General features: G+C 35.1%; 1 protein-coding gene across 1 annotated transcript in view; it reads right to left on the reverse strand.

The window, feature by feature from the left end:
- The window catches only part of LOC145259792 (spatacsin-like), a 176,290-nt gene that overhangs the window by 33,685 nt on the left and 122,003 nt on the right, over positions 1 to 20,602 (reverse strand). Inside the window, exons 34-37 of the mRNA XM_080117557.1 lie at positions 20,286 to 20,423; positions 19,552 to 19,621; positions 12,770 to 12,937; positions 4,159 to 4,301 (exon numbers count right to left, since the gene is read on the reverse strand). Of these exons, the coding sequence (XP_079973683.1) occupies positions 4,159 to 4,301; positions 12,770 to 12,937; positions 19,552 to 19,621; positions 20,286 to 20,423 (519 nt within the window). The remainder of the gene's footprint in view (positions 1 to 4,158; positions 4,302 to 12,769; positions 12,938 to 19,551; positions 19,622 to 20,285; positions 20,424 to 20,602) is intronic.

Here is a 20,602-nt window from a genome sequence, read left to right on the forward strand (position 1 = left end):
TTTGTTACATAGTCTTTCCACGAGTTCCGTTTTGATTCTTTGATAGTTTTCCGTGCTTTGGCTTTGCTGTTTTTATAGGTGTCCAAATTTTCTTTCGTTGGACTGTTTTTGAATTTCCTTAGGTTTGCACGTCTGGCTCTTATAGCTTCTTTGCATTCTTTATTGTACCAGGGTTTGTTATATTTTGTAGTAGTGGGACTTTTTGGTATGTTCTCCTCGGCTATTGTGAGTAGGGTGTTGCTGAAATATGTGATGTGTTCTAAGTCAGGATTCGCTTCAGGTATTAATCTGTATTGACATGTATTTTGGAAATTTTCCCAATTTGCCTTTTGTAAATTCCAGCGGGGTGTTTTGTCTTCTGGCTTGGGATTCTCGTTTTCTATTATGATTGGGAAGTGGTCACTTCCGCATGTATCCTTATGTGTTCTCCAGCTATAATCCATGTATATAGTTGGGTCACATAGTGTTATATCGATTGCTGATAGGGTTCCCGTTGGTGGGTGCATATATGTATTCTCTTTGTTGTTGAGTAGGCATAGATCATTTTGGTTAATTATTTTTTCTATGGTTTGGCCTCTTTTGTTGTTTTTTTTACTGCCCCACCATATATTGTGACTATTGAAGTCTCCCAACAGTAGAAAAGGTTTAGGTAGTTGTTTGATTATATTGTTTAATTCTGTTTCGTTTATTGTTTCATTTGGTGGTATATAGAGTGAGCATAGGGTTACTGTTTTGTGTAGTGTTGCAGTTATTGCAACAGCTTGCATATTTGTTTTTAAGTTCACTTTGCTGTGTGGAATGTTTTCGTTTATCAGTATTGATGATCCACCGGTGGCTTTGCATGATAATTTGTTTATGTGGTTGTATATTGAGTAGTGTTTTATGTTAATTTTGTCATTTTCTTTTAAGTGTGTTTCCTGTAGGCAAATTATTGCAGGACATAAGGATTTGATAAGTATTTGCATTTCTTCGATATTAATTTTTAATCCTCTTATGTTCCACTGTAGGATTTTGTTAGTCATGGTTTATATTTTCTTTTGGTTTTGGACTGTTGGTGTTTATATCTACGTCCATAGTTTCGATGTTAGTTTGGGTGTTTCTTTTGGAAGTGGATGGTCTGTTTCTTGTTTCTGGTGAGAGGCTTTTTTTGGGTTTTGGTCTGGGACTTTTAGATTTACTTTGTCTTGACTGTCTTTTTTGGCTACCAGTTTCAACTAGTTCAAATTTATTTTCATTTTCAATTAATACTAATTCTGTTTTTTGTTTGTCATTTTGTTTTTGGGGGGTAGTTTTTTTGTTGTTCTGTTCTATTTCCATTTTTTCTGTTGTTGTGTGTTTATTTTTAACATCTGTTTTTGTCCTTGTTAGTGACTTGGATCTTTCACGTTTTGATAATTGAGGAGGTTTCATTTCTTTAGAGATTGATTCCTCAATATTGATGGAAGTTTTTCTGATTTCCTTTGTTTCGTTTTCTTTTATACTGGGTTGTTCGTTTCTGACTTTTATTTGGCTGTTAGAATTTATTTTCAGTTCTGATAAAAAAGATTTTAATTCTTCAAGTATGTTCTTTAGTTCTTTTGCTAGGTTTGCAATTTCTGGAGCAAGGTTTAGTTCATTGTAGTTGTACATTTTGTTTGCTTGTTGGGTTATTGTGGCATATGAGTTTTTGGTGCGATTTGTGACTTCTTTGCGGGCTTCTTGGAAGGTTATATTTTTTTGATATTTGATTGTTATTATTTCCTTCTCTTGCTTATATATTTTGCACTGTTTTGAGTGAGAGTGGTGCTCTTCTTGACAGTTTGTGCATTTGGTTTTATTTGGACAGTCTTCTTCATCGTGGTCTGGGTTTTTTTCACTGCAGTTTCCACATGTGAAGAATCTTAGACATTGGTCTTTATTATGTCCAAACTTTTGGCAGTTGTAGCATTGTAAAGGTTTTGGAATGTATTGTTCTATTTTCGTTCTTTCATAACCTATATTGATGGTCTCTGGTATTTGAGGATAATTGAATGTTAATATATAAGTGTTTGTATATATTACCTCTCCTTTTTTTTTAAATGTGATTCTTTTTACATCTGTGACCCCTTGGTTTTTTAGTTCTGTTTTGATTTCTTCTGTTGTGCAGACGGAGATTTCCTGGTTTTTTATGACTCCTTTGGAGTAGTTTAGTGTTTGGTGTGGATAAGCTTTGATGTTTGTTTCATGCAATTTTTGTAGTTGAAGTAGAGTTTTGGCCTGTTTTTTATTTTGTACTTCTACCAATATGGTACCATTCCTTAATTTTTTGACATTTTTAGGTGTTATTTTGCTTGATATTACCTTTTGGATAATGAAGGGTGACATTTTAGTTAACGGTATATTAGACGTTGCTTCTAGCACGATGAATCTTGGAAAGTTTGTATCTTCATTGTCGCTGTCAGAGTCAATTTCTGTGTGTGGTCTCTTGGATTTTTTGGCATTCATAATAATTTTTGAAAAATTCATCAGCCATGCTCCCCACCCTCCTCGGAGCCCCTTATGGGGAAGAACTATGAGGGGGTAAATCCCATTCGCCTCGGTTCTCCAGGGCTACATAGCTGGTATACTCAAACATGGGGAGGTTTCCAAGCATTCACAATATATGGTTATGCCCACCCAAGTATGGGATTTCCCTGTATTTTTATTATTCCTGATGGTTACCTTTTTCCCAGCTTGATTGACCCTTCAGCCATCGCTTATTAACTCAGTTTATTGTTTATGTTGAGTGTTAGTGTGTTTTTGTTTGGATTGTCTGAATTAGTGCTTGTCATGACCAACCGATTGATTGGATCGGGCCTATCCAACCTCCCGTCTAGCCTAGTAAGGGCCAAAGTGGTGTGTTGTAGTATCATGTTATTATTTCCTAGGCATGTTCCACTCAACCACCAGGATCCCGTTCTTAATGCATTACGGGTTGCCACCAACGGTCAACTGGTGGTCCCATTGAAGGATTTTTACCCTCTGCAGGGGGGCAGTTGGTATGTTCTATCGCCCTACCAACTAGGCAAAAAAAAAAAAAAAAAAAAAAAAAAAAAAAAAAAAAAAAAAAAAAAAAAAAAAAAAGAAGGGGTGAGGAGGTGAAGGAAAAAGAAAAAGAGGGAGGGGAAGGGGAGGAGAATGTTGTTTTTGTTTTTGTTTTCGCAGAACATGACTAAGTTTTGCAAAAGGGAATAAAAAAACAAAGACATCTATGTAGGTGCGTTTCATCTCAGGAAGTCAGTAGACAGCCTGATCTGGTAGCACCAGGAGAGAGAGAGAGAAAGAGAGAGAGAGAGAGAAAGAGAGAGAGAGAAAGAGAGAGAGAGAGAAAGAGAGAGAGAGAAAGAGAGAGAGAGAAAGAGAAAGAGAGAAAGAGAAAGAGTGAGAGAGAAAGAGAAAGAGTGAAAGAGAAAGAGTGAGAGAGAAAGAGAAAGAGTGAGAGAGAAAGAGAAAGAGTGAGAGAGAAAGGGCGAGAGAGAAAGGGCGAGAGAGAAAGGGCGAGAGAGAAAGGGCGAGAGAGAAAGGGCGAGAGAGAAAGGGCGAGAGAGAAAGGGCGAGAGAGAAAGGGCGAGAGAGAAAGGGCGAGAGAGAAAGGGCGAGAGAGAAAGGGCGAGAGAGAAAGGGCGAGAGAGAAAGGGCGAGGGAGAAAGGGCGAGAGAGAAAGAGTGAGAGAGAAAGTGTGAGAGAGAAAGAGTGAGAGAGAAAGAGTGAGAGAGAAAGAGTGATAGAGAAAGAGTGAGAGAGAGAGAGTTAGAGAGAGAGAGTTAGAGAGAAAGAGCGAGAGAGAGAGAGTTAGAGAGAAAGAGCGAGAGAGAAAGAGCGAGAGAGAAAGAGCGACAGAGAGAGTGAGAGAGAAAGAGTGAGAGAGTGTGAGAGAGAGAGTGAGAGAGAGAGAGCAAGATACAAAAAAATCTTTATAGAATTAGATAAAAGAAAGGAAATGATTCATATGGTTTGGTTATCAAATCTGGGCGCCAGGAATAGAGTGAGAGTGAGAGAGATGAGTGTGAAAGAGAGCGTGCACACAAGAGAGAGAGTGAACGAGTGAGAGAGGAAATGAGAGTGAGAGTGAAAGAGCGAGTAAGAGAGGAGGCAAATGAGTGGGACTATGAAAGAGTAAGAAAAAGTGATGGAGAGAAAGAGAGAGCAAGAGAAACTGACCATTAGATTGAATTCTTCAGCTTGTGAGAGGCATTCATTGAGAACACGGGCAGCTGTCAAGACATTCGAGATGCCTTCCATATTGCATGCGGCGGTGTGACAGCGATGTGCCAAAATAAGCAGTTGTGTTTGGACAGTCAACACTAGAAAGCAAAAAGGAATAAATTTTTTCATATATTTTATTATTACACATATTTTTGATTCTTGTCCAGAATTCCCCTATATTAAAAAAAAAGAAAAGAAAATCTGTATAATGTATGTAACTGTGATGAAACAAAAAATATCATATCCCAAAAGTCATGTAAATTGATCAAATAATATTTTTAAATAAAAGAAATCAAATTTTATGAGTTTCTGAGGAGTGACTGTCTCACTTGCTCTTTTAAAAAAAAAAAACACACAGAAATAACTTGAGAATAATTCATACAGGGTCGAACGATAAAATTGTCCCCCTAGAAATGACGACATGATTCCATTTCCATTTGATGAAAACTGGTTTTCTTTTCCTATTGCAGACCATCTACTAGTTGGTCAGTTGTGTACAAATCTCAAGAGCAATAGGAGCCTTCTATCACGAAAATGACAATGTTCAACGAGTAAGATCGGAGGTACGCCACTTTAGAACTCCTGCTATCTACCGATCCAAGTTATAACAACAGGACCATTGCCAGCACCCTCAAAATGCATCACTGGATTGCCACGAATAACAGGGACGTGCCCAAGGTGATGAAAACAAAGTTTTCAGCTACGGTTATGGTCTTTGGTATGGTTTCAAATGAAACCTCATATCTTTGAAGTCTGCTTGAAAGTCAACACCAAAGTGTACCTGGATGTGCCGAAGAAGTGGGGATTCTCTGGTGCAATCAGGTGGCCGCTGGCAGATCCTGGATGTGGCAGCAGCAGTCTTCTCTCACTGGTCCCCCTCCTCTTCTAACCTGAACCTGCAGGACTACTTTGTTTGGTCATACATTAAGAACATCATCAACATGACATTTTACAACACAAAAGCGAGCTCCCAGTATGTATCAAGGCGGTGATTGAGGCTGAAAGCGGCTACATTGAATAGATGTCAGCTCTACTACATAATCAAGTTACTTGAATTGATTTTTTTCAATGAAAGTTTTAAAATAAAGTTGTGTTGATTTTCTTTAGGGTGACACTTTTATCATTCCATCCTGTACTTACTAGATTTATGTTGTAATGCCTATGAATTCCAATTAATACCTTGAAAATGATTTTCTTTATAAAAAGTAAAACTACTTGATCAATTATTAATGCTGGAGTCCCTCAGGGGTCAATCCTGGGCCCAACTCTCTTCTTGATCTACATCAATGACCTCCCTAAACACATACTTAAATCATTCGTTGACATCTATACTGATGACACGACCATCTACGATAACACATCAAAGGCTGTAAATGACAAAGTTCTCTCTGATTCTCTCTCCTCTGATCTTGAGCGCGTGGTTCAGTGGGGGAAGACGTGGCTGGTTACCTTTAATGCATCTAAAACCAAACTCCTATCCTTAGATCATCAACGCTCTGATCCCCATCTGGCATCAATTGGGATGGATGGCTCTCGTCTGGGAGAGGCCAGTGTATTGACAAGCTTCTGTGTTTGACCTTTACTCCTGATCTGAAATGGAACACATACATCAAGTCTGTTGCCAAGGTATTGGAAAGATGGTGGGATCCTTCTACCGCTCCAGAAGATATCTCACTACTGATGCAATTCTCTATCTATATAAAAGCCAAGTACGTCCAAGGATGGAATACTGCTGCCATATCTGGGCAGGAGCTGCTAAAAACAGCCTATCCTGCCTTGACAGAGTACAAAATAGACTTTGTGGCTTAGTGGAGGATGCCCTTTTCTCTACCCTGCAACCTCTCTCCCACAGAAGAGACGTTGCGAGCCTATCCTTGTTTTATCGTTATTTCTATGGCAGGTGCTCATCTGAACTCCAATCTCTGCCCCCCCCTCACCAATCTTTCTCAAAAAACACCCGTCTAGCTGAATCCACTGTGAAAAATTTCCCCCACTCTTTATCTGTGCCTAAATCAAAACGTGGATTCCATGAACAAAGCTTCTTTCTTAGAACTGCACGCCTGTGGAACTCTGTTCCGTCTGCCTGCTTCCCACCTGACTACAACTTGGATGTGTTCAAGTCCAACGTTAACAAATTCCTAATGAACCGCCCCCTTAAGTAAACACTTCATCAAATCTCCACACTAACGTAATGTACTTGCAATAACCCTTATCCCTGAGTGGCTTCCGGGCCTTGATAAATGGTGACCACTGTGTAAAAAAAAAAAAAATATGTGATTTTTATATTTTCATTTTATCATGGGCATGTATGTTATACAGATTTTTCTTTATTTTTGTTTCTTTTTTAATATAGGGGGCATTCTAGACAAGAACCATATATATCTATATCTATATATATATATATATATATATATAATATTATGGCAATTATGTCAATCAGAATAGCACAAAATTTGCACCATGTTTCCACTGTGCAACACTAGTACACAGATCCTGCTAGTACTAGGATAATTTCAATGCAAAAACAAGTTGAATTATGTACGAGCAATTTTTCTAGGAGGACATATTGATATTACTTGGTTTTTAATTACATATCAACTCCTTCAGTCATTCGATGCCAGGAAGGTTGTTTATAGTTAGATTATTTGTAGGACTATCTTATCGTATAAACCTTTTAGAGATTTGTGATAATCGATGAAAGTTCAATTAACTAAGTATTTTTTTTTCAGCAGAACATTTTGACATGAAACTAGCTGTCCAGACCCAACTTTGCCCTGTAATACTATCAATATGTCTCCAAGTTTTAGGAAGTAACAAAAATAAAAAAAAATTTAAAAAAAAAAAAGAGGAAAAAAAAAAAATCAGCTAACATAATCCTAACCTCTTCCGATTGCCTGCTTTCCAGCTGACTAGAACCTGATTGTCTTCAAGTCCAGCGTAAACAAGTTCTTGATGAACCGCCCCCGTAAGTAATCCAATTTACAAAATTCCCACTACTTATGTTTACTATGCTATAATAATATTATTGACTAATGTATACCCATTAACCCTTATCCGCAAGTGGCTTCCGGGCCTTGATAAGTGGTGATTCCTGTGTAAAAAAAAACCCAAAAAAACTCTCGGTGTGTGGCTGCTACAAGAAGCAGTGACAAGGCAAATTAGTTTCTTCACTTTTTTTTCTCATAGTTATCTTCCCTGCACTGTTTTTTTTTTTTACATTTTTTCGATCTTTATTTTTTTATTTATTTAATAATCATAATCTTTCTTAGAACTGCACGCCTGTGGAATTGTCTTCCGTTTTCCTGCTTTCCAGCTGTCTATAATATGGTTGTCTTCAAGTCCAACGTGCACAAGTTTCTGATGAGCCATTACACTTAAGTTAACAAATTTACAGAACTTCCATTACTATCGATTCCTATATTGTCCTTTTGACTACTGTACACTCTTTAACCCTTATCCTTGAGTGGCCTCTCGGCCTTGATAAGTAGTGACGCCTATGTAAAAAAAAAAAAAAAAAAAAAAAAGAAGCTTTCGGTCTCATTTTAATATTTTAATTCAAAATTATTAAAATTAGTTTGTTTTTTTTAAATAATTATTGCAAACGTTTTTTGTGCTCTTTCTAAATTAATTATTGAAAACACTTTAAAACTATTCAGAAATATTATGTACTGGATACGTTTTTTTTACGATGTTTGAAATGTTATTTTGATTTCAATAATTTTATTTTTATACTTTCATAAACATATATTTATTATAAAAATCCTAATAAAAAAAAACCTTTATTTTTTAAATTAAAAAAAAAACAACTTATTTTTATAATTTCATAAACATATTTCTTATAAAATTGCAAATAAAATTGCAAACTTATTTTTTCAATTTTGTTATTAAAAGTGCAAATAAAGATTAATTGTGCTATTTTTATTTTTTTATAATTTTGTTAATTTTTATTGTATATTTTTCATTTTCTTATACTTTATTTCAATAAATCACTTTACAATAGAAATACTGAAGAACAATAAAAGTGAAGGAATTTATCTGTCTTGTCACTGCTTTCGACAGTGCTATGCCGGAAGTTAGGAAGTATGTTAGCTGACTATAACCAAAAAATATAACAGAGAATATAAGTTTATCAGCAGAACAATGGAGAGGAAGTCGTTCAACAACGCGCACAAAAAGGAAGCTGACATAGAATTGCTAATCAAGGTGTGGCAAACGACTGGAACTAAAGACTCGATTTAGAGCGCAATGAGTTTTGCAACAACAACTGGGAATGGTTTATGGACAGTTTTGTGACGGTTGACGACAGAGTTGAAAACAGTCGAATGCAGGTGTGACTCAGACCAGATTGAGATAGCTTTAGCAGATAGAGATGAGCGGACATCAACTGACGAACATGGCCTCAACAGAATGTACATGTTGATCTTAGCATGTAGAAACTACTGATACTTATTTGATATTGATATTTGCAGAATGTACTGGGGTTTGTATTTTGTTTTATTTTGTATATATGTGAACGCCAATGTGAGAGATGACAACATGGTCAGAAAATAAGTCAAAGAAGAAGACAATAAAAACAGCATTAGGGTCATAGGTTGTTATCAAGCAGGGTAGTATACATGGTTTTACTGCCCAATAATGTATTTACTTATAATTCGTTTTTCTTTTTAAACTATGTAGTTGTTTTTGTTTTTGTCGAAATATCAGTGGACATGTACGAGTGGCCATCCCTTGAAAATGCGCGTTTTACACCTTTTCTTTTTCCAACTATTATCATAGATTACAAACTTAAGTATCATATTAAAAATGTTTTAAAAAAATAATAATGAAAGGGGGTTCATTTTCTCGTTATAACGTTCTACTTTATTGCTACCAGACTTACTGTCCATTTCACGTGATTAGAATGTTATGATGAAAACGTGAACCTTTTCTTAAAAGTCATTAAATTTTTTAAACTTTTTTCAGATAATGATATTTAAGTCTGCATGATAATAATGATATTTAAGTCTGTATGATAATAATGATATTTAAGTCTGTATGATAATAATGATATTTAAGTCTGCATGATAATAATGATATTTAAGTCTGCATGATAATAATGATATTTAAGTCTGCATGATAATAATGATATTTAAGTCTGCATGATAATAATGATATTTAAGTCTGTATGATAATAATGATATTTAAGTCTGCATGATAATAATGATATTTAAGTCTGCATGATAATAATGATATTTAAGTCTGCATGATAATAATGATATTTAAGTCTGCATGATAATAATGATATTTAAGTCTGCATGATAATAATGATATTTAAGTCTGCATGATAATAATGATATTTAAGTCTGCATGATAATAATGATATTTAAGTCTGCATGATAATAATGATATTTAAGTCTGCATGATAATAATGATATTTAAGTCTGCATGATAATAATGATATTTAAGTCTGCATGATAATAATGATATTTAAGTCTGCATGATAATAATGATATTTAAGTCTGCATGATAATAATGATATTTAAGTCTGCATGATAATAATGATATTTAAGTCTGCATGATAATAATGATATTTAAGTCTGCATGATAATAATGATATTTAAGTCTGCATGATAATAATGATATTTAAGTCTGCATGATAATAATGATATTTAAGTCTGCATGATAATAATGATATTTAAGTCTGCATGATAATAATGATATTTAAGTCTGCATGATAATAATGATATTTAAGTCTGCATGATAATAATGATATTTAAGTCTGTATGATAATAATGATATTTAAGTCTGCATGATAATAATGATATTTAAGTCTGTATGATAATAATGATATTTAAGTCTGTATGATAATAATGATATTTAAGTCTGTATGATAATAATGATATTTAAGTCTGCATGATAATAATGATATTTAAGTCTGCATGATAATAATGATATTTAAGTCTGTATGATAATAATGATATTTAAGTCTGTATGATAATAATGATATTTAAGTCTGCATGATAATAATGATATTTAAGTCTGCATGATAATAATGATATTTAAGTCTGTATGATAATAATGATATTTAAGTCTGTATGATAATAATGATATTTAAGTCTGCATGATAATAATGATATTTAAGTCTGCATGATAATAATGATATTTAAGTCTGTATGATAATAATGATATTTAAGTCTGCATGATAATAATGATATTTAAGTCTGCATGATAATAATGATATTTAAGTCTGTATGATAATAATGATATTTAAGTCTGTATGATAATAATGATATTTAAGTCTGTATGATAATAATGATATTTAAGTCTGTATGATAATAATGATATTTAAGTCTGTATGATAATAATGATATTTAAGTCTGCATGATAATAATGATATTTAAGTCTGCATGATAATAATGATATTTAAGTCTGTATGATAATAATGATATTTAAGTCTGTATGATAATAATGATATTTAAGTCTGCATGATAATAATGATATTTAAGTCTGCATGATAATAATGATATTTAAGTCTGCATGATAATAATGATATTTAAGTCTGTATGATAATAATGATATTTAAGTCTGTATGATAATAATGATATTTAAGTCTGTATGATAATAATGATATTTAAGTCTGCATGATAATAATGATATTTAAGTCTGTATGATAATAATGATATTTAAGTCTGTATGATAATAATGATATTTAAGTCTGCATGATAATAATGATATTTAAGTCTGCATGATAATAATGATATTTAAGTCTGCATGATAATAATGATATTTAAGTCTGCATGATAATAATGATATTTAAGTCTGTATGATAATAATGATATTTAAGTCTGTATGATAATAATGATATTTAAGTCTGTATGATAATAATGATATTTAAGTCTGTATGATAATAATGATATTTAAGTCTGTATGATAATAATGATATTTAAGTCTGCATGATAATAATGATATTTAAGTCTGTATGATAATAATGATATTTAAGTCTGTATGATAATCGTCGAAAAAAAAAAAAAGTGAAAAACACGCATTTTAGTGGGTGAGCACTCTCATACAAGTCCGCCTAGTTTAGTAGCGAAATCGCTAAAAATCGTAAAATTTTATTTTCTTACTTATAAAAAAAACTTAGACTACTTGATCTACATAATTTATATAATTTTTGGAATGTGACATCTTCATTCTGTAACAAATATGTACATCATACGGATTTTTCTGTATTTTCTTGACTGTAAAATTGACGACATAAGAGTCACATCATGCCACCTCATATCTTAGAAGTCTTCTTAAAAGTCAACACCAAAGTGTACCTGGTTGATTAGTTGTTTTTGTTTTACGGCATATCAACCCTTTTTGGGTTATTTAATGCCGAATCCAAAGATTTTGAAGAAAAATTTTTTTAATAGAATATATTTGTTGTTTTCAAGTCGGTTTCTATTTAGCCCATAGTTGGGACCCTAACAGGTACTACCACTCTGGGTCAGAGTGGACCTGGGAGCAATGGTAATTAAAGGGTGGCTCCACACTTCCCAAAGCCCACAAGCTGGGGCCTCACCACTGGATATAGTTTAAGGTCATATCTAGGACCCCCATTGAGGGACTTTTACCCTTTGCAGGGGGGCAGTCGGCGTATTCTAATGCCTCACCGACAGGGCCCAAAATGTACCTGGATGTGCCAAAGAGTGTGGTGATTCTCTAGTGCAATCGGGTGACCACTGGCAGATCCTGGATGATGCTGGTGCCAGTTTGAATAAGCACCCATCTTTTTTTTTAACTAAGAAAAATCAAAATTTACAATTTTTAAGGATTTAATGTTATAACAGGAAAGTGAACCCCCTTCTTAAAAGACATTAAATTTATCTTTTTTTCAAAATTTTTTCTGTTAATATGATTCTTAAGTCTGTAATTTATGATAATCGGAAAAAAAAAAAAAAAAGGTGAAAAGCATGCATTTTTAAGGGGTGGGCACACTCGTACAGGTCTACTGCAATATTGTCGGCTTTAATTAAAAGGAAGTAACTATTTACAAATACAGAGCTACATCACTTTGCCAAAAAATAGTGACCATTTGAAAATAATTCTGATCTGGACAAAATATTTTCTGAAAGAAATGAAACTGAATTAAATTTTATTCTTCTTAACATACTGCAATGATCCACAAGAAAAACTGATAAACCAGAATATTGATTTTCCAGCAAAAAAAACTATAGATGACAAAATGTCATTGCTTGAAAAATTTGTCAGTTGAAAATAACATTCAAGAAATAATTTCAATTTTTAAATTTAAAAAAAATTGTGAAACCACTTTTGGCATCTCTTGTTTTAAGCCACTTCATAAAAGAAAACCTTACAGAACATATGATAAATATTAAGATCAAATTCTCCAAAATATTACATCAGATAGACCCCAAAATTGTCACAAATTTTTTTATTTTTTTTATTTGATGAATAATTACTATTAATTTAACTTTTAAAAAATGTAAATATTTTCTTACAAAAAAAAAAAAAAAAAAAAAAAAATTAAAGCAACAAAACTCTCGGCTAATGCCAGGTATCCATAATAAATGAATCTTACCATCTTGATTTGTATCAGATGCTAATGATGCCACTGCATCTAAAAGTCGGTCACCAAGGCGACTTGGATCTTGACACAGCTGTAAGAATTGCTGACTGTCTCCCCCATCGGCTGGACCAATAGGATTAAAGATCAAATCATTCTCGACTGCATCCGGAGAATTTGTCTCTGAAATAAATTAAAATAATAAATATTTTTAAATGTAAAAATATAAGAAAAAAAAGATGTTCATGTTATGGTTGTTTTATCATGGTGATGATGTAGTTTGCTCTAGTTTGCTGTCTAATCCAGGTGTTTCTATTCTTTTTTCATATGTACCGATGTTGAGCACAATGTATTCCATTTGCTGAGATTCTATTGACCCCTCCCCAAAGTGTTAGGAAGTAACGAAAAAGAGGAAAAAAGCATAAGAAGTGAAATTAGTAGAAAGATGATGAGGAGAAAGTTGTTCACCAAGGCACACAAAAGAGAGCTGAAATAAGATTGTTCATCAAGGTGTGACAGGTGACTAGGACAAAAGATTGGACAGAGGCCAATATATTTAGACTACGATAAAAAAATAAATATTTTAAAATATAAAACTATAAGAAATAAAGATATGCTGATGATTGTTTTAGCGTGATGATGATGTTGTTTCTTCCTGTTTGCTGTCTAATCCAGGTGTTTATTTTTTTTTTCACATAGATTGATGCTGAACATAATACAATTTTTCCAATTCCAATAGCAATTATGATACTGATTTCAACAACCTCAAAAGTTCTAATTTTTCCAATTTCAATTAATCACTCCAACACTAATAACATATTTGGGCTGGTGCATCTGCTACTAATCTCTTACTCCTAGACAAGGTTCAAAAGAGAGTCCTGAACTGTCATCTAAGCTTCAGCCTCTGTCCCATTGACCAAATGTGGCATCCCTCTCCCTGTTCTACAAGTATTTTAATGGTGATTGCTCCGATGAACTGCAAGCACTTGTACCCCCCTCAACGTAAATACCCCTGACAAACCTGACAAGCAGCTAAATCCCACCCCTTCACAGTTGAGATCCCTAGATGCAAGATCCTTCTACTCCAGTAGTTTCTTCCCCAGAACCGCTAGACTTTGGAATTCCCTTTCCGGGTTCCTGCTTACCCAACTGTACTGACATTCAGAAGTCCAAGTGTAACGTGAACTGACATCTTGCTCCCCAACTCCCCACATAGTACCCTAGTAGCTTATGTCCCTGATAGTAGCCCCCTACATCAAAGTAGCAATGTGCCTTGTTTGGGGTGAAAATGTAATAATAAAAAAAAAAAAACTGAGGAAAGGGTTGCTCCACACACTCCAAAGCTCCTAAATTACAGCCTTGCTACCAGATGCAATTTTATGTCATACCTGGTTGAATGGGGAAGAGTTTCAGTGTAAATCTGCACTGGACAAAAACAGGGGTAAGCAGCTTTTTATTGCACATTAAAACCTTCACAATTTCATAGGAGCACAGAATATAATAACCTTAAATAATTAATCTATCTATATATCTATAAAAGTGAACGTGTCTGTATGTCTGTATACATTCCCCTACGCAATAACTGTCAATTTTTAGACTACAGACTCGAAATTGAATATACAGGGTACTGAGATTTGGGAAAATCGATGTAATCGGTTACCGGCCAGAAATTTGGCTGTTAAGGAGTCAAAGTTCAACGATTTGACCTTTGAGAACTCTATCAAACTCCTCCGACAATTTTTTTTTTTTTTTTTTTTTTTTACACAGTGATCACCACTTATCAAGGCCCGGAAGCCACTCAGGGATAAGGGTTATTGTAAGTACATCACGTTAGTGAGGAGATTTTATGAAGTGTTTAATTAGGGGGGGCGGTTCATTAGGAATTTGTTAACATTAGACTTGAAGGCATCCAAGTTGTAGTCCGGAGGGAAGCAGGCAGACGGAACAGAGTTCCACAGGCGTGCAGTTCTAAGAAAGAAGCTTTGCTCATGAAATCCGCGTTTTGATTTAGGCACAGATATAGAGTGGGGGAAATTTTTCACAGTGGATTCAGCTAGACGGGTGTTTTTCGTGAAAGATTGGCGAGGGGGGACCAGGGATTGGAGTTCAGACGAGCACCTGCCATGAAAATAACGATAAAACAAGGATAGGCTCGCAACGTCTCTTCTGTGGGAGAGGGGTTGCAGGGTAGAGAAAAGGGCATCCCCCACTAAACCACGAAGTCTATTTTGTACTCTGTCAAGGCATGATAGGCTGTTTTTGGCAGCTCCTGCCCAGATATGGCAACAGTATTCCATCCTTGGACGTACTTGGCTTTTATATAGATAGAGAATTGCATCAGTAGTGAGATATCTTCTGGAGCGGTAGAAGGATCCCACCATCTTTCCAGCTACCTTGGCAACAGACTTGATGTACGTGTTCCATTTCAGATCAGGAGTAAAGGTCAAACCCAGAAGCTTGTCAAAACACGGGGCCTCACCCAGACGAGAGCCATCCATCACAATTGATGCCAGCTGGGGATCAGAGCGTTGATGATGTAAGGATAGGAGTTTGGTTTTGGATGCATTAAAGGTAACTAGCCACATCTTCCCCCACTGAACCACGCGCTCGAGATCAGAGGAGAGAGAATCAGAGAGAACTTCGTCATTTACAGCCTTTGATGTGTTGCCGTAGATGGTCGTGTCATCAGCATAGATGTCAACGAATGATTTAAGTATGTGTTTAGGGAGGTCATTGATGTAGATCAGGAAGAGAGTTGGGCCCAGGATTGACCCCTGAGGGACTCCAGCATTTATATTGCAGGCCTCCGATTTTTGTCCATCTACCACTACTCTTATGAGCCTATCAGAGAGAAATGATTTAATGATTGAGAAAACATTTCCAGTTATACCATAGCTGGAAATCTTGTGAAGTAGACCCTTATGCCATACTTTGTCAAAGGCCTTTGATATGTCGAGAGCAATTGCCCTAGAAAGGAAGCCTTTGTCAAGAGATTCACTAATCCTGTGGGATATAACCGTCAGCACATCTGCGGTAGATCTTGCAGAGCGGAAACCATATTGTGTGTCACTAAGAAGGTTATTCCTGCTGAGGTGGTTTACTATTTCTCTATTTAATATTGATTCAAGTAACTTACTCATAACACAGAGAAGACTTATTGGTCTGTATTGAGAGGGAGATGACTTATCACCTGAATTCTTAAATACAGGGCAAACTGAGGAGGTCTTCCAGGGGGTCGGAAAGCACTTCTCCTTAAGGCAGCGCTTAAATAGTTTCGTAAGTATGGGAGCAAGTTCTGGTTGAAGCTTTTTTAACACTATAATTGAGATGCCATCAGGGCCAGTTGCTTTACTGGAATCTAGGTTTTTTATTAGCTTGGCGACCTCATGCACAGATATTTGTATGTTACCTAGCTTGTTCTGTGTTATAGGAGGAAATATGGGGAGTTGATGGCCTTCGTCGCATAGGGTAGAATTAGCTGCAAAGTTCTTTGCAAATAGTTTGGCCTTGTCTGATGCTGACGAGATAACCTCTGGTCCATTGATAATGGTTGGGATAGAACGCACACTTCTGTTCAAGATCCTATTTGTTATTTGCCAAAACTGGTGGGAACCAAGCCGATGATCAGCTACCTTGAATTTAACAGACTGGGCATATAGCTCTCTTGCATTTTTTATTACTCTTTTACAGTGGTTGCTGGCAGTCCTGAAAGCAGCTTTAGTCTCAGTGCATCTATTACGTTGGTAGTTATGGAAAAAGTGATTTCTGTGCGCGATAGCAGCAGCACATTCTGGGGAGAACCATGGCTGGCTGTTAGGTTTTTGTTGGAATTTTTTAGATGGTATGAATTGGTCTATGCCTACAATTAACCATTCGGTCAGATCTGATACTATAGAGGACACTTCCTTTTTAAACATGGAGTGCAGAGGTAAATCAGATATGAATGTACGGAAGCTATCCCAGTCAGCCATAGAGTATCGGTATACAGTACGGTGGAGGGGTACGTCTGATGGCTTCTTACATTTTGTTTTTATCTTAACTGATACGACGGAGTGGTCGGAGGATCCTAAAGGAGAATGAACGGTACATGAACATAGCTCAGGGGAAGTTAAAAGAAAAAGGTCTAAGAGGCTTGCATATTGATTGGGTGTATCGGGCACACGGGTGGGTTCGCGAACAATCTGAGTGAGGTCATAAGCAATGGCAAAATCATGACAAAACCTCCCCTCATCATCTGTCTTATTTGAATGGGTTAGCCATTCCACGTTATGGACGTTGAAGTCACCACAGATGTGGATGTTAGCCGAGGGATGTGAAGACAGTATGTGGTCTATTTTCTCAGATATGCTCTTAAATTTCAAATTTTAACTTTTGGTCTAAACACTTGAAATTTTAGATATAGGTTCCTTGGACATGGATCTAACTTAATAACTTAATTTGTGCCCAAAACAATAAATTTTAAGGGGTCATAATAGGGGTCAAAGTTAAAAAAAATTTGACCTCTGCGGTCTCTACCAAATTACTTAGACAATTTCTGGTCTAAACATTTGAAGTTTTACATAAAAGGTATTCAGAGATAGGGCAAGCTTTTTCATCGGTTTGGGTTGAAAATTTTCAGTTACGAATATAAAAATGTATGTATGTTTACATGTTTGCCTAAAACTTTCGACAAAGGCGATGGATTTTACCAAGATCAGTAGTGTTTAAAAGTTCGACCTTTCATACGAGAAATATCGAAAAATTGGCTAAAAACATTAATATCTTTACCTTAAACTAGGCCTTTTCTACAGGGTGAGGGTCGCTTTTTTCACTGATATTTTTAAAAGTTAGCCTCTCCTTTCGATTGTCTAGCCTTAATTTAAACATGAGTCACTTCAGGTTTGGTGGTGGTCGTAACCGCAAAGACGTCAGTTTTTTTTCCCCCCGTTCTTTTCATCCTTTGCGGTACTGGTTCGAGCCTGCCTGCCTCCCTACTACCACTTTTTTTTTTTTTTTTTTGCTCAACATACACATCCAAATACCCAGGCAACGCCGGGCTGAAATGTTAGTATATCTATAAAAATGAACATGTCTGTGTGTGTACATTTCACTACACAATAACTGTTAATTTTAAGTCTACAGACTCGAAATTTAATAAGCAGTGTACTGAGATTTGGGAAAATCTTTGTGATCGGTTTTTGGCCAGAAATTTGGCTGTTAAGGGGTCAAAGTTCAACGATTTGACCTTTGAGAACTTTACCAAACTCCTCCGACAATTTTTGGTCTAAACACTTGAAATTTTAGATATAGGCTCCCTGGACATGGATCTAACTTAATAACTTGATTTGAGCTCAAAACAATAAATGTTAAGGGGGTCATAATAAGGGTCAAAGTTAAAAAAATTAACTGCTTTTCTTTTTTTTTTTTTTTTTTTGCTCAACATAAACCTCCAAACACCCGGGCAATGCCGGGCTGAACTAGTATTTAAAATGAAAGATTAAAAAAAAAAATTGCAATTTATCATCATAATCGGTTTGACATTTGTTTTACATGTTGGCATGTGTTGGATGGTTTTTAGAAATTAACTTCCAAACTAACTTATCTCTGGCCAGGTCTTTATTCCTCTTTCTCTCATGCAGTGCATGTCCTCAATCCTCGCTGGTCAGATTTCACTTCAATACATCACACGGAGTACAAATGCTTCATCGATAATATAAATCTCATCTGTCTGTTTAAATGCATGTATGAATGTTTGTATGTCTGCCTAAAACTTTCGACAGAGGCAACCGATTTTCACAAGATCATTTTGAAGCTTGACTCTTCTGACAATAAATATCGAAAAATTGGCCAAAAACATTAATTCCTTCACCCTTAACTGGACACTTTTCTACAGGGAGGGTTAATTTTTTTGCTAACATTTTTTGCAAGTCATTCAACCCTCGCGTTCACAACGTCGCTTAAAAGGCGGTATTTCGACCACCCGTGACATCACAACCATGGTAGGCACATCGGTAAGACAGTTTGTTTTTTTTCACCTCTTTTATCTCTGGCGTATTATGGGTTCGAGCCTGCTCTTACAAGTCCATTTTTTTTTTTTTTTGCGCTTGCAATTTTCCTTCTTTTTTTTTTTTTTTGCGCTTGCAATTTTCCTTTTTTTTTTGCTCAATCAACACCCTTACACAAACCTCTACTTTCTTTTCCGTCTTCGCGTCACGGGTTCAAGCCTGCCTGCCGATTACAACTTTTTTTTTCTTTTGCTCAACACACATCTCCAAACATCCGGGTGATGCCGGGCACCCAGGCTAGTAAAATATAAAGTAATTCAGTTAAAATGTAAAAAATAAAGCTATTTGTTTCAAATTTTATTAACATTTGGTTGAACATACAAATTCTTTTTGTAGGACAAAGTTTGCCTACCCCTGAATAAAACTAATTGCCCCCCCCCTAAAAATGATAAATGATCCTGCTATCTCAACTGTTCTACATCTACTAACCTAAGAATTCTCATCCATATTTTTTTTAATGTGACCAAACTAACAAAGTCTCCTATTCTGCACACATCTCCCTATGCTGTCCAAATTTAATTTTCCTCCGAGGTATTTAGATCTAAGCCTGACTTTAAAACTTACGTTACACATCCATCATTCTCATTATTTCTCTCCATGCAACGCATGTGCTCCAACCTTCATTGGACAGGTTTCCTTTCCATACATCATCATCACTGTGTACACATGCTTCTCAAAACTAATGGCAGTCCCCACCCTAAAAATAACAAAGAAAAAGAAGAAAAAAATTTATAAAGAAATATTTTCACTCACCTGGACTTCTCAATTCTGCAGCACAGACTTTTAAAGATTTCAAGATGGCATCGGCAAGAAATCCAGCAAGCTGTAAAAAAAATAATTAATTACAGTGTTAAAAAAATCTTGCCTTGGGTCTAAGGTTCGAATTATGTGACCAACAGAACAATCATCTCCCAAACTGATGATTTGTGAAAAAGAAAAAAAAAAAAAAAAATGAAACACAGATAAGATTTTTAAATATTTATCAGAATATTGCGTACATCAATAAATCCCTCTCTATATATTTCAGTCCTTATTTAAGAAGCTCAATGTAATTACAGAGCAATACTGAGAATAAATGACTATATTCCAAAATTCATGATGTTGACCATCTCATTATTTATTCCTTTAATTCAGTTGACTTATACGATTCTTGACAGTATCTGTTTTGTAGTGCATAATCAATCACTTAATTATTATATCAATCAGTGAATCTATTATGCCCTTAACTCATCAGAAGAAATAGCAACAATCAATCCGTCATAAGGAGATGAAGTGTAATTTTTTTTGTTAAATAAAAGTTTAAAAAAAAATCCAATGTTACTATAAAAAAAAAAAAAAAAAAAAAAAAAGAAAGTGTCACTTCGGTCATTGCTTATTTTGAAGTGCTTGGAATCTATATAGTCCAAATATTCGAAAGCTTTTTCTTATTTCATGCGGTTATGTAAAAGTGATTGTATGAAAACAGAGCAAAGTGCTTAAAAACTTACCTGCGTATCAGTAACTGTGCTTGTAGCTAAAAACTCTTTGGCCAAATGAAAACGGACGTTGTTCTCAACTTTCAGGAGCATTTCTAAGATCATGAACTCATTACTCGTAATAACAAATTCATATTTCCGACCTAAAACCTGGAGAAAAACACAAACAAAAAAAAAAGTCTCTTACCTGTATTATTTAGATCACTATTCTCATTTTTGTCATTATGTTCATGCTTCGACTAATATAGCCTCCAAACTTCTTCAGGTGCATCAGTTTTAATCTGTGACCATATAAAGAATTTTGAACCAAACACTAACCTACTGAGGTA

This window comes from Euprymna scolopes, chromosome 35 (assembly GCF_053919585.1).
Source record: "Euprymna scolopes isolate OS-2025 chromosome 35, ASM5391958v1, whole genome shotgun sequence".
Taxonomy (NCBI): Eukaryota; Metazoa; Mollusca; class Cephalopoda; order Sepiida; family Sepiolidae; genus Euprymna; species Euprymna scolopes.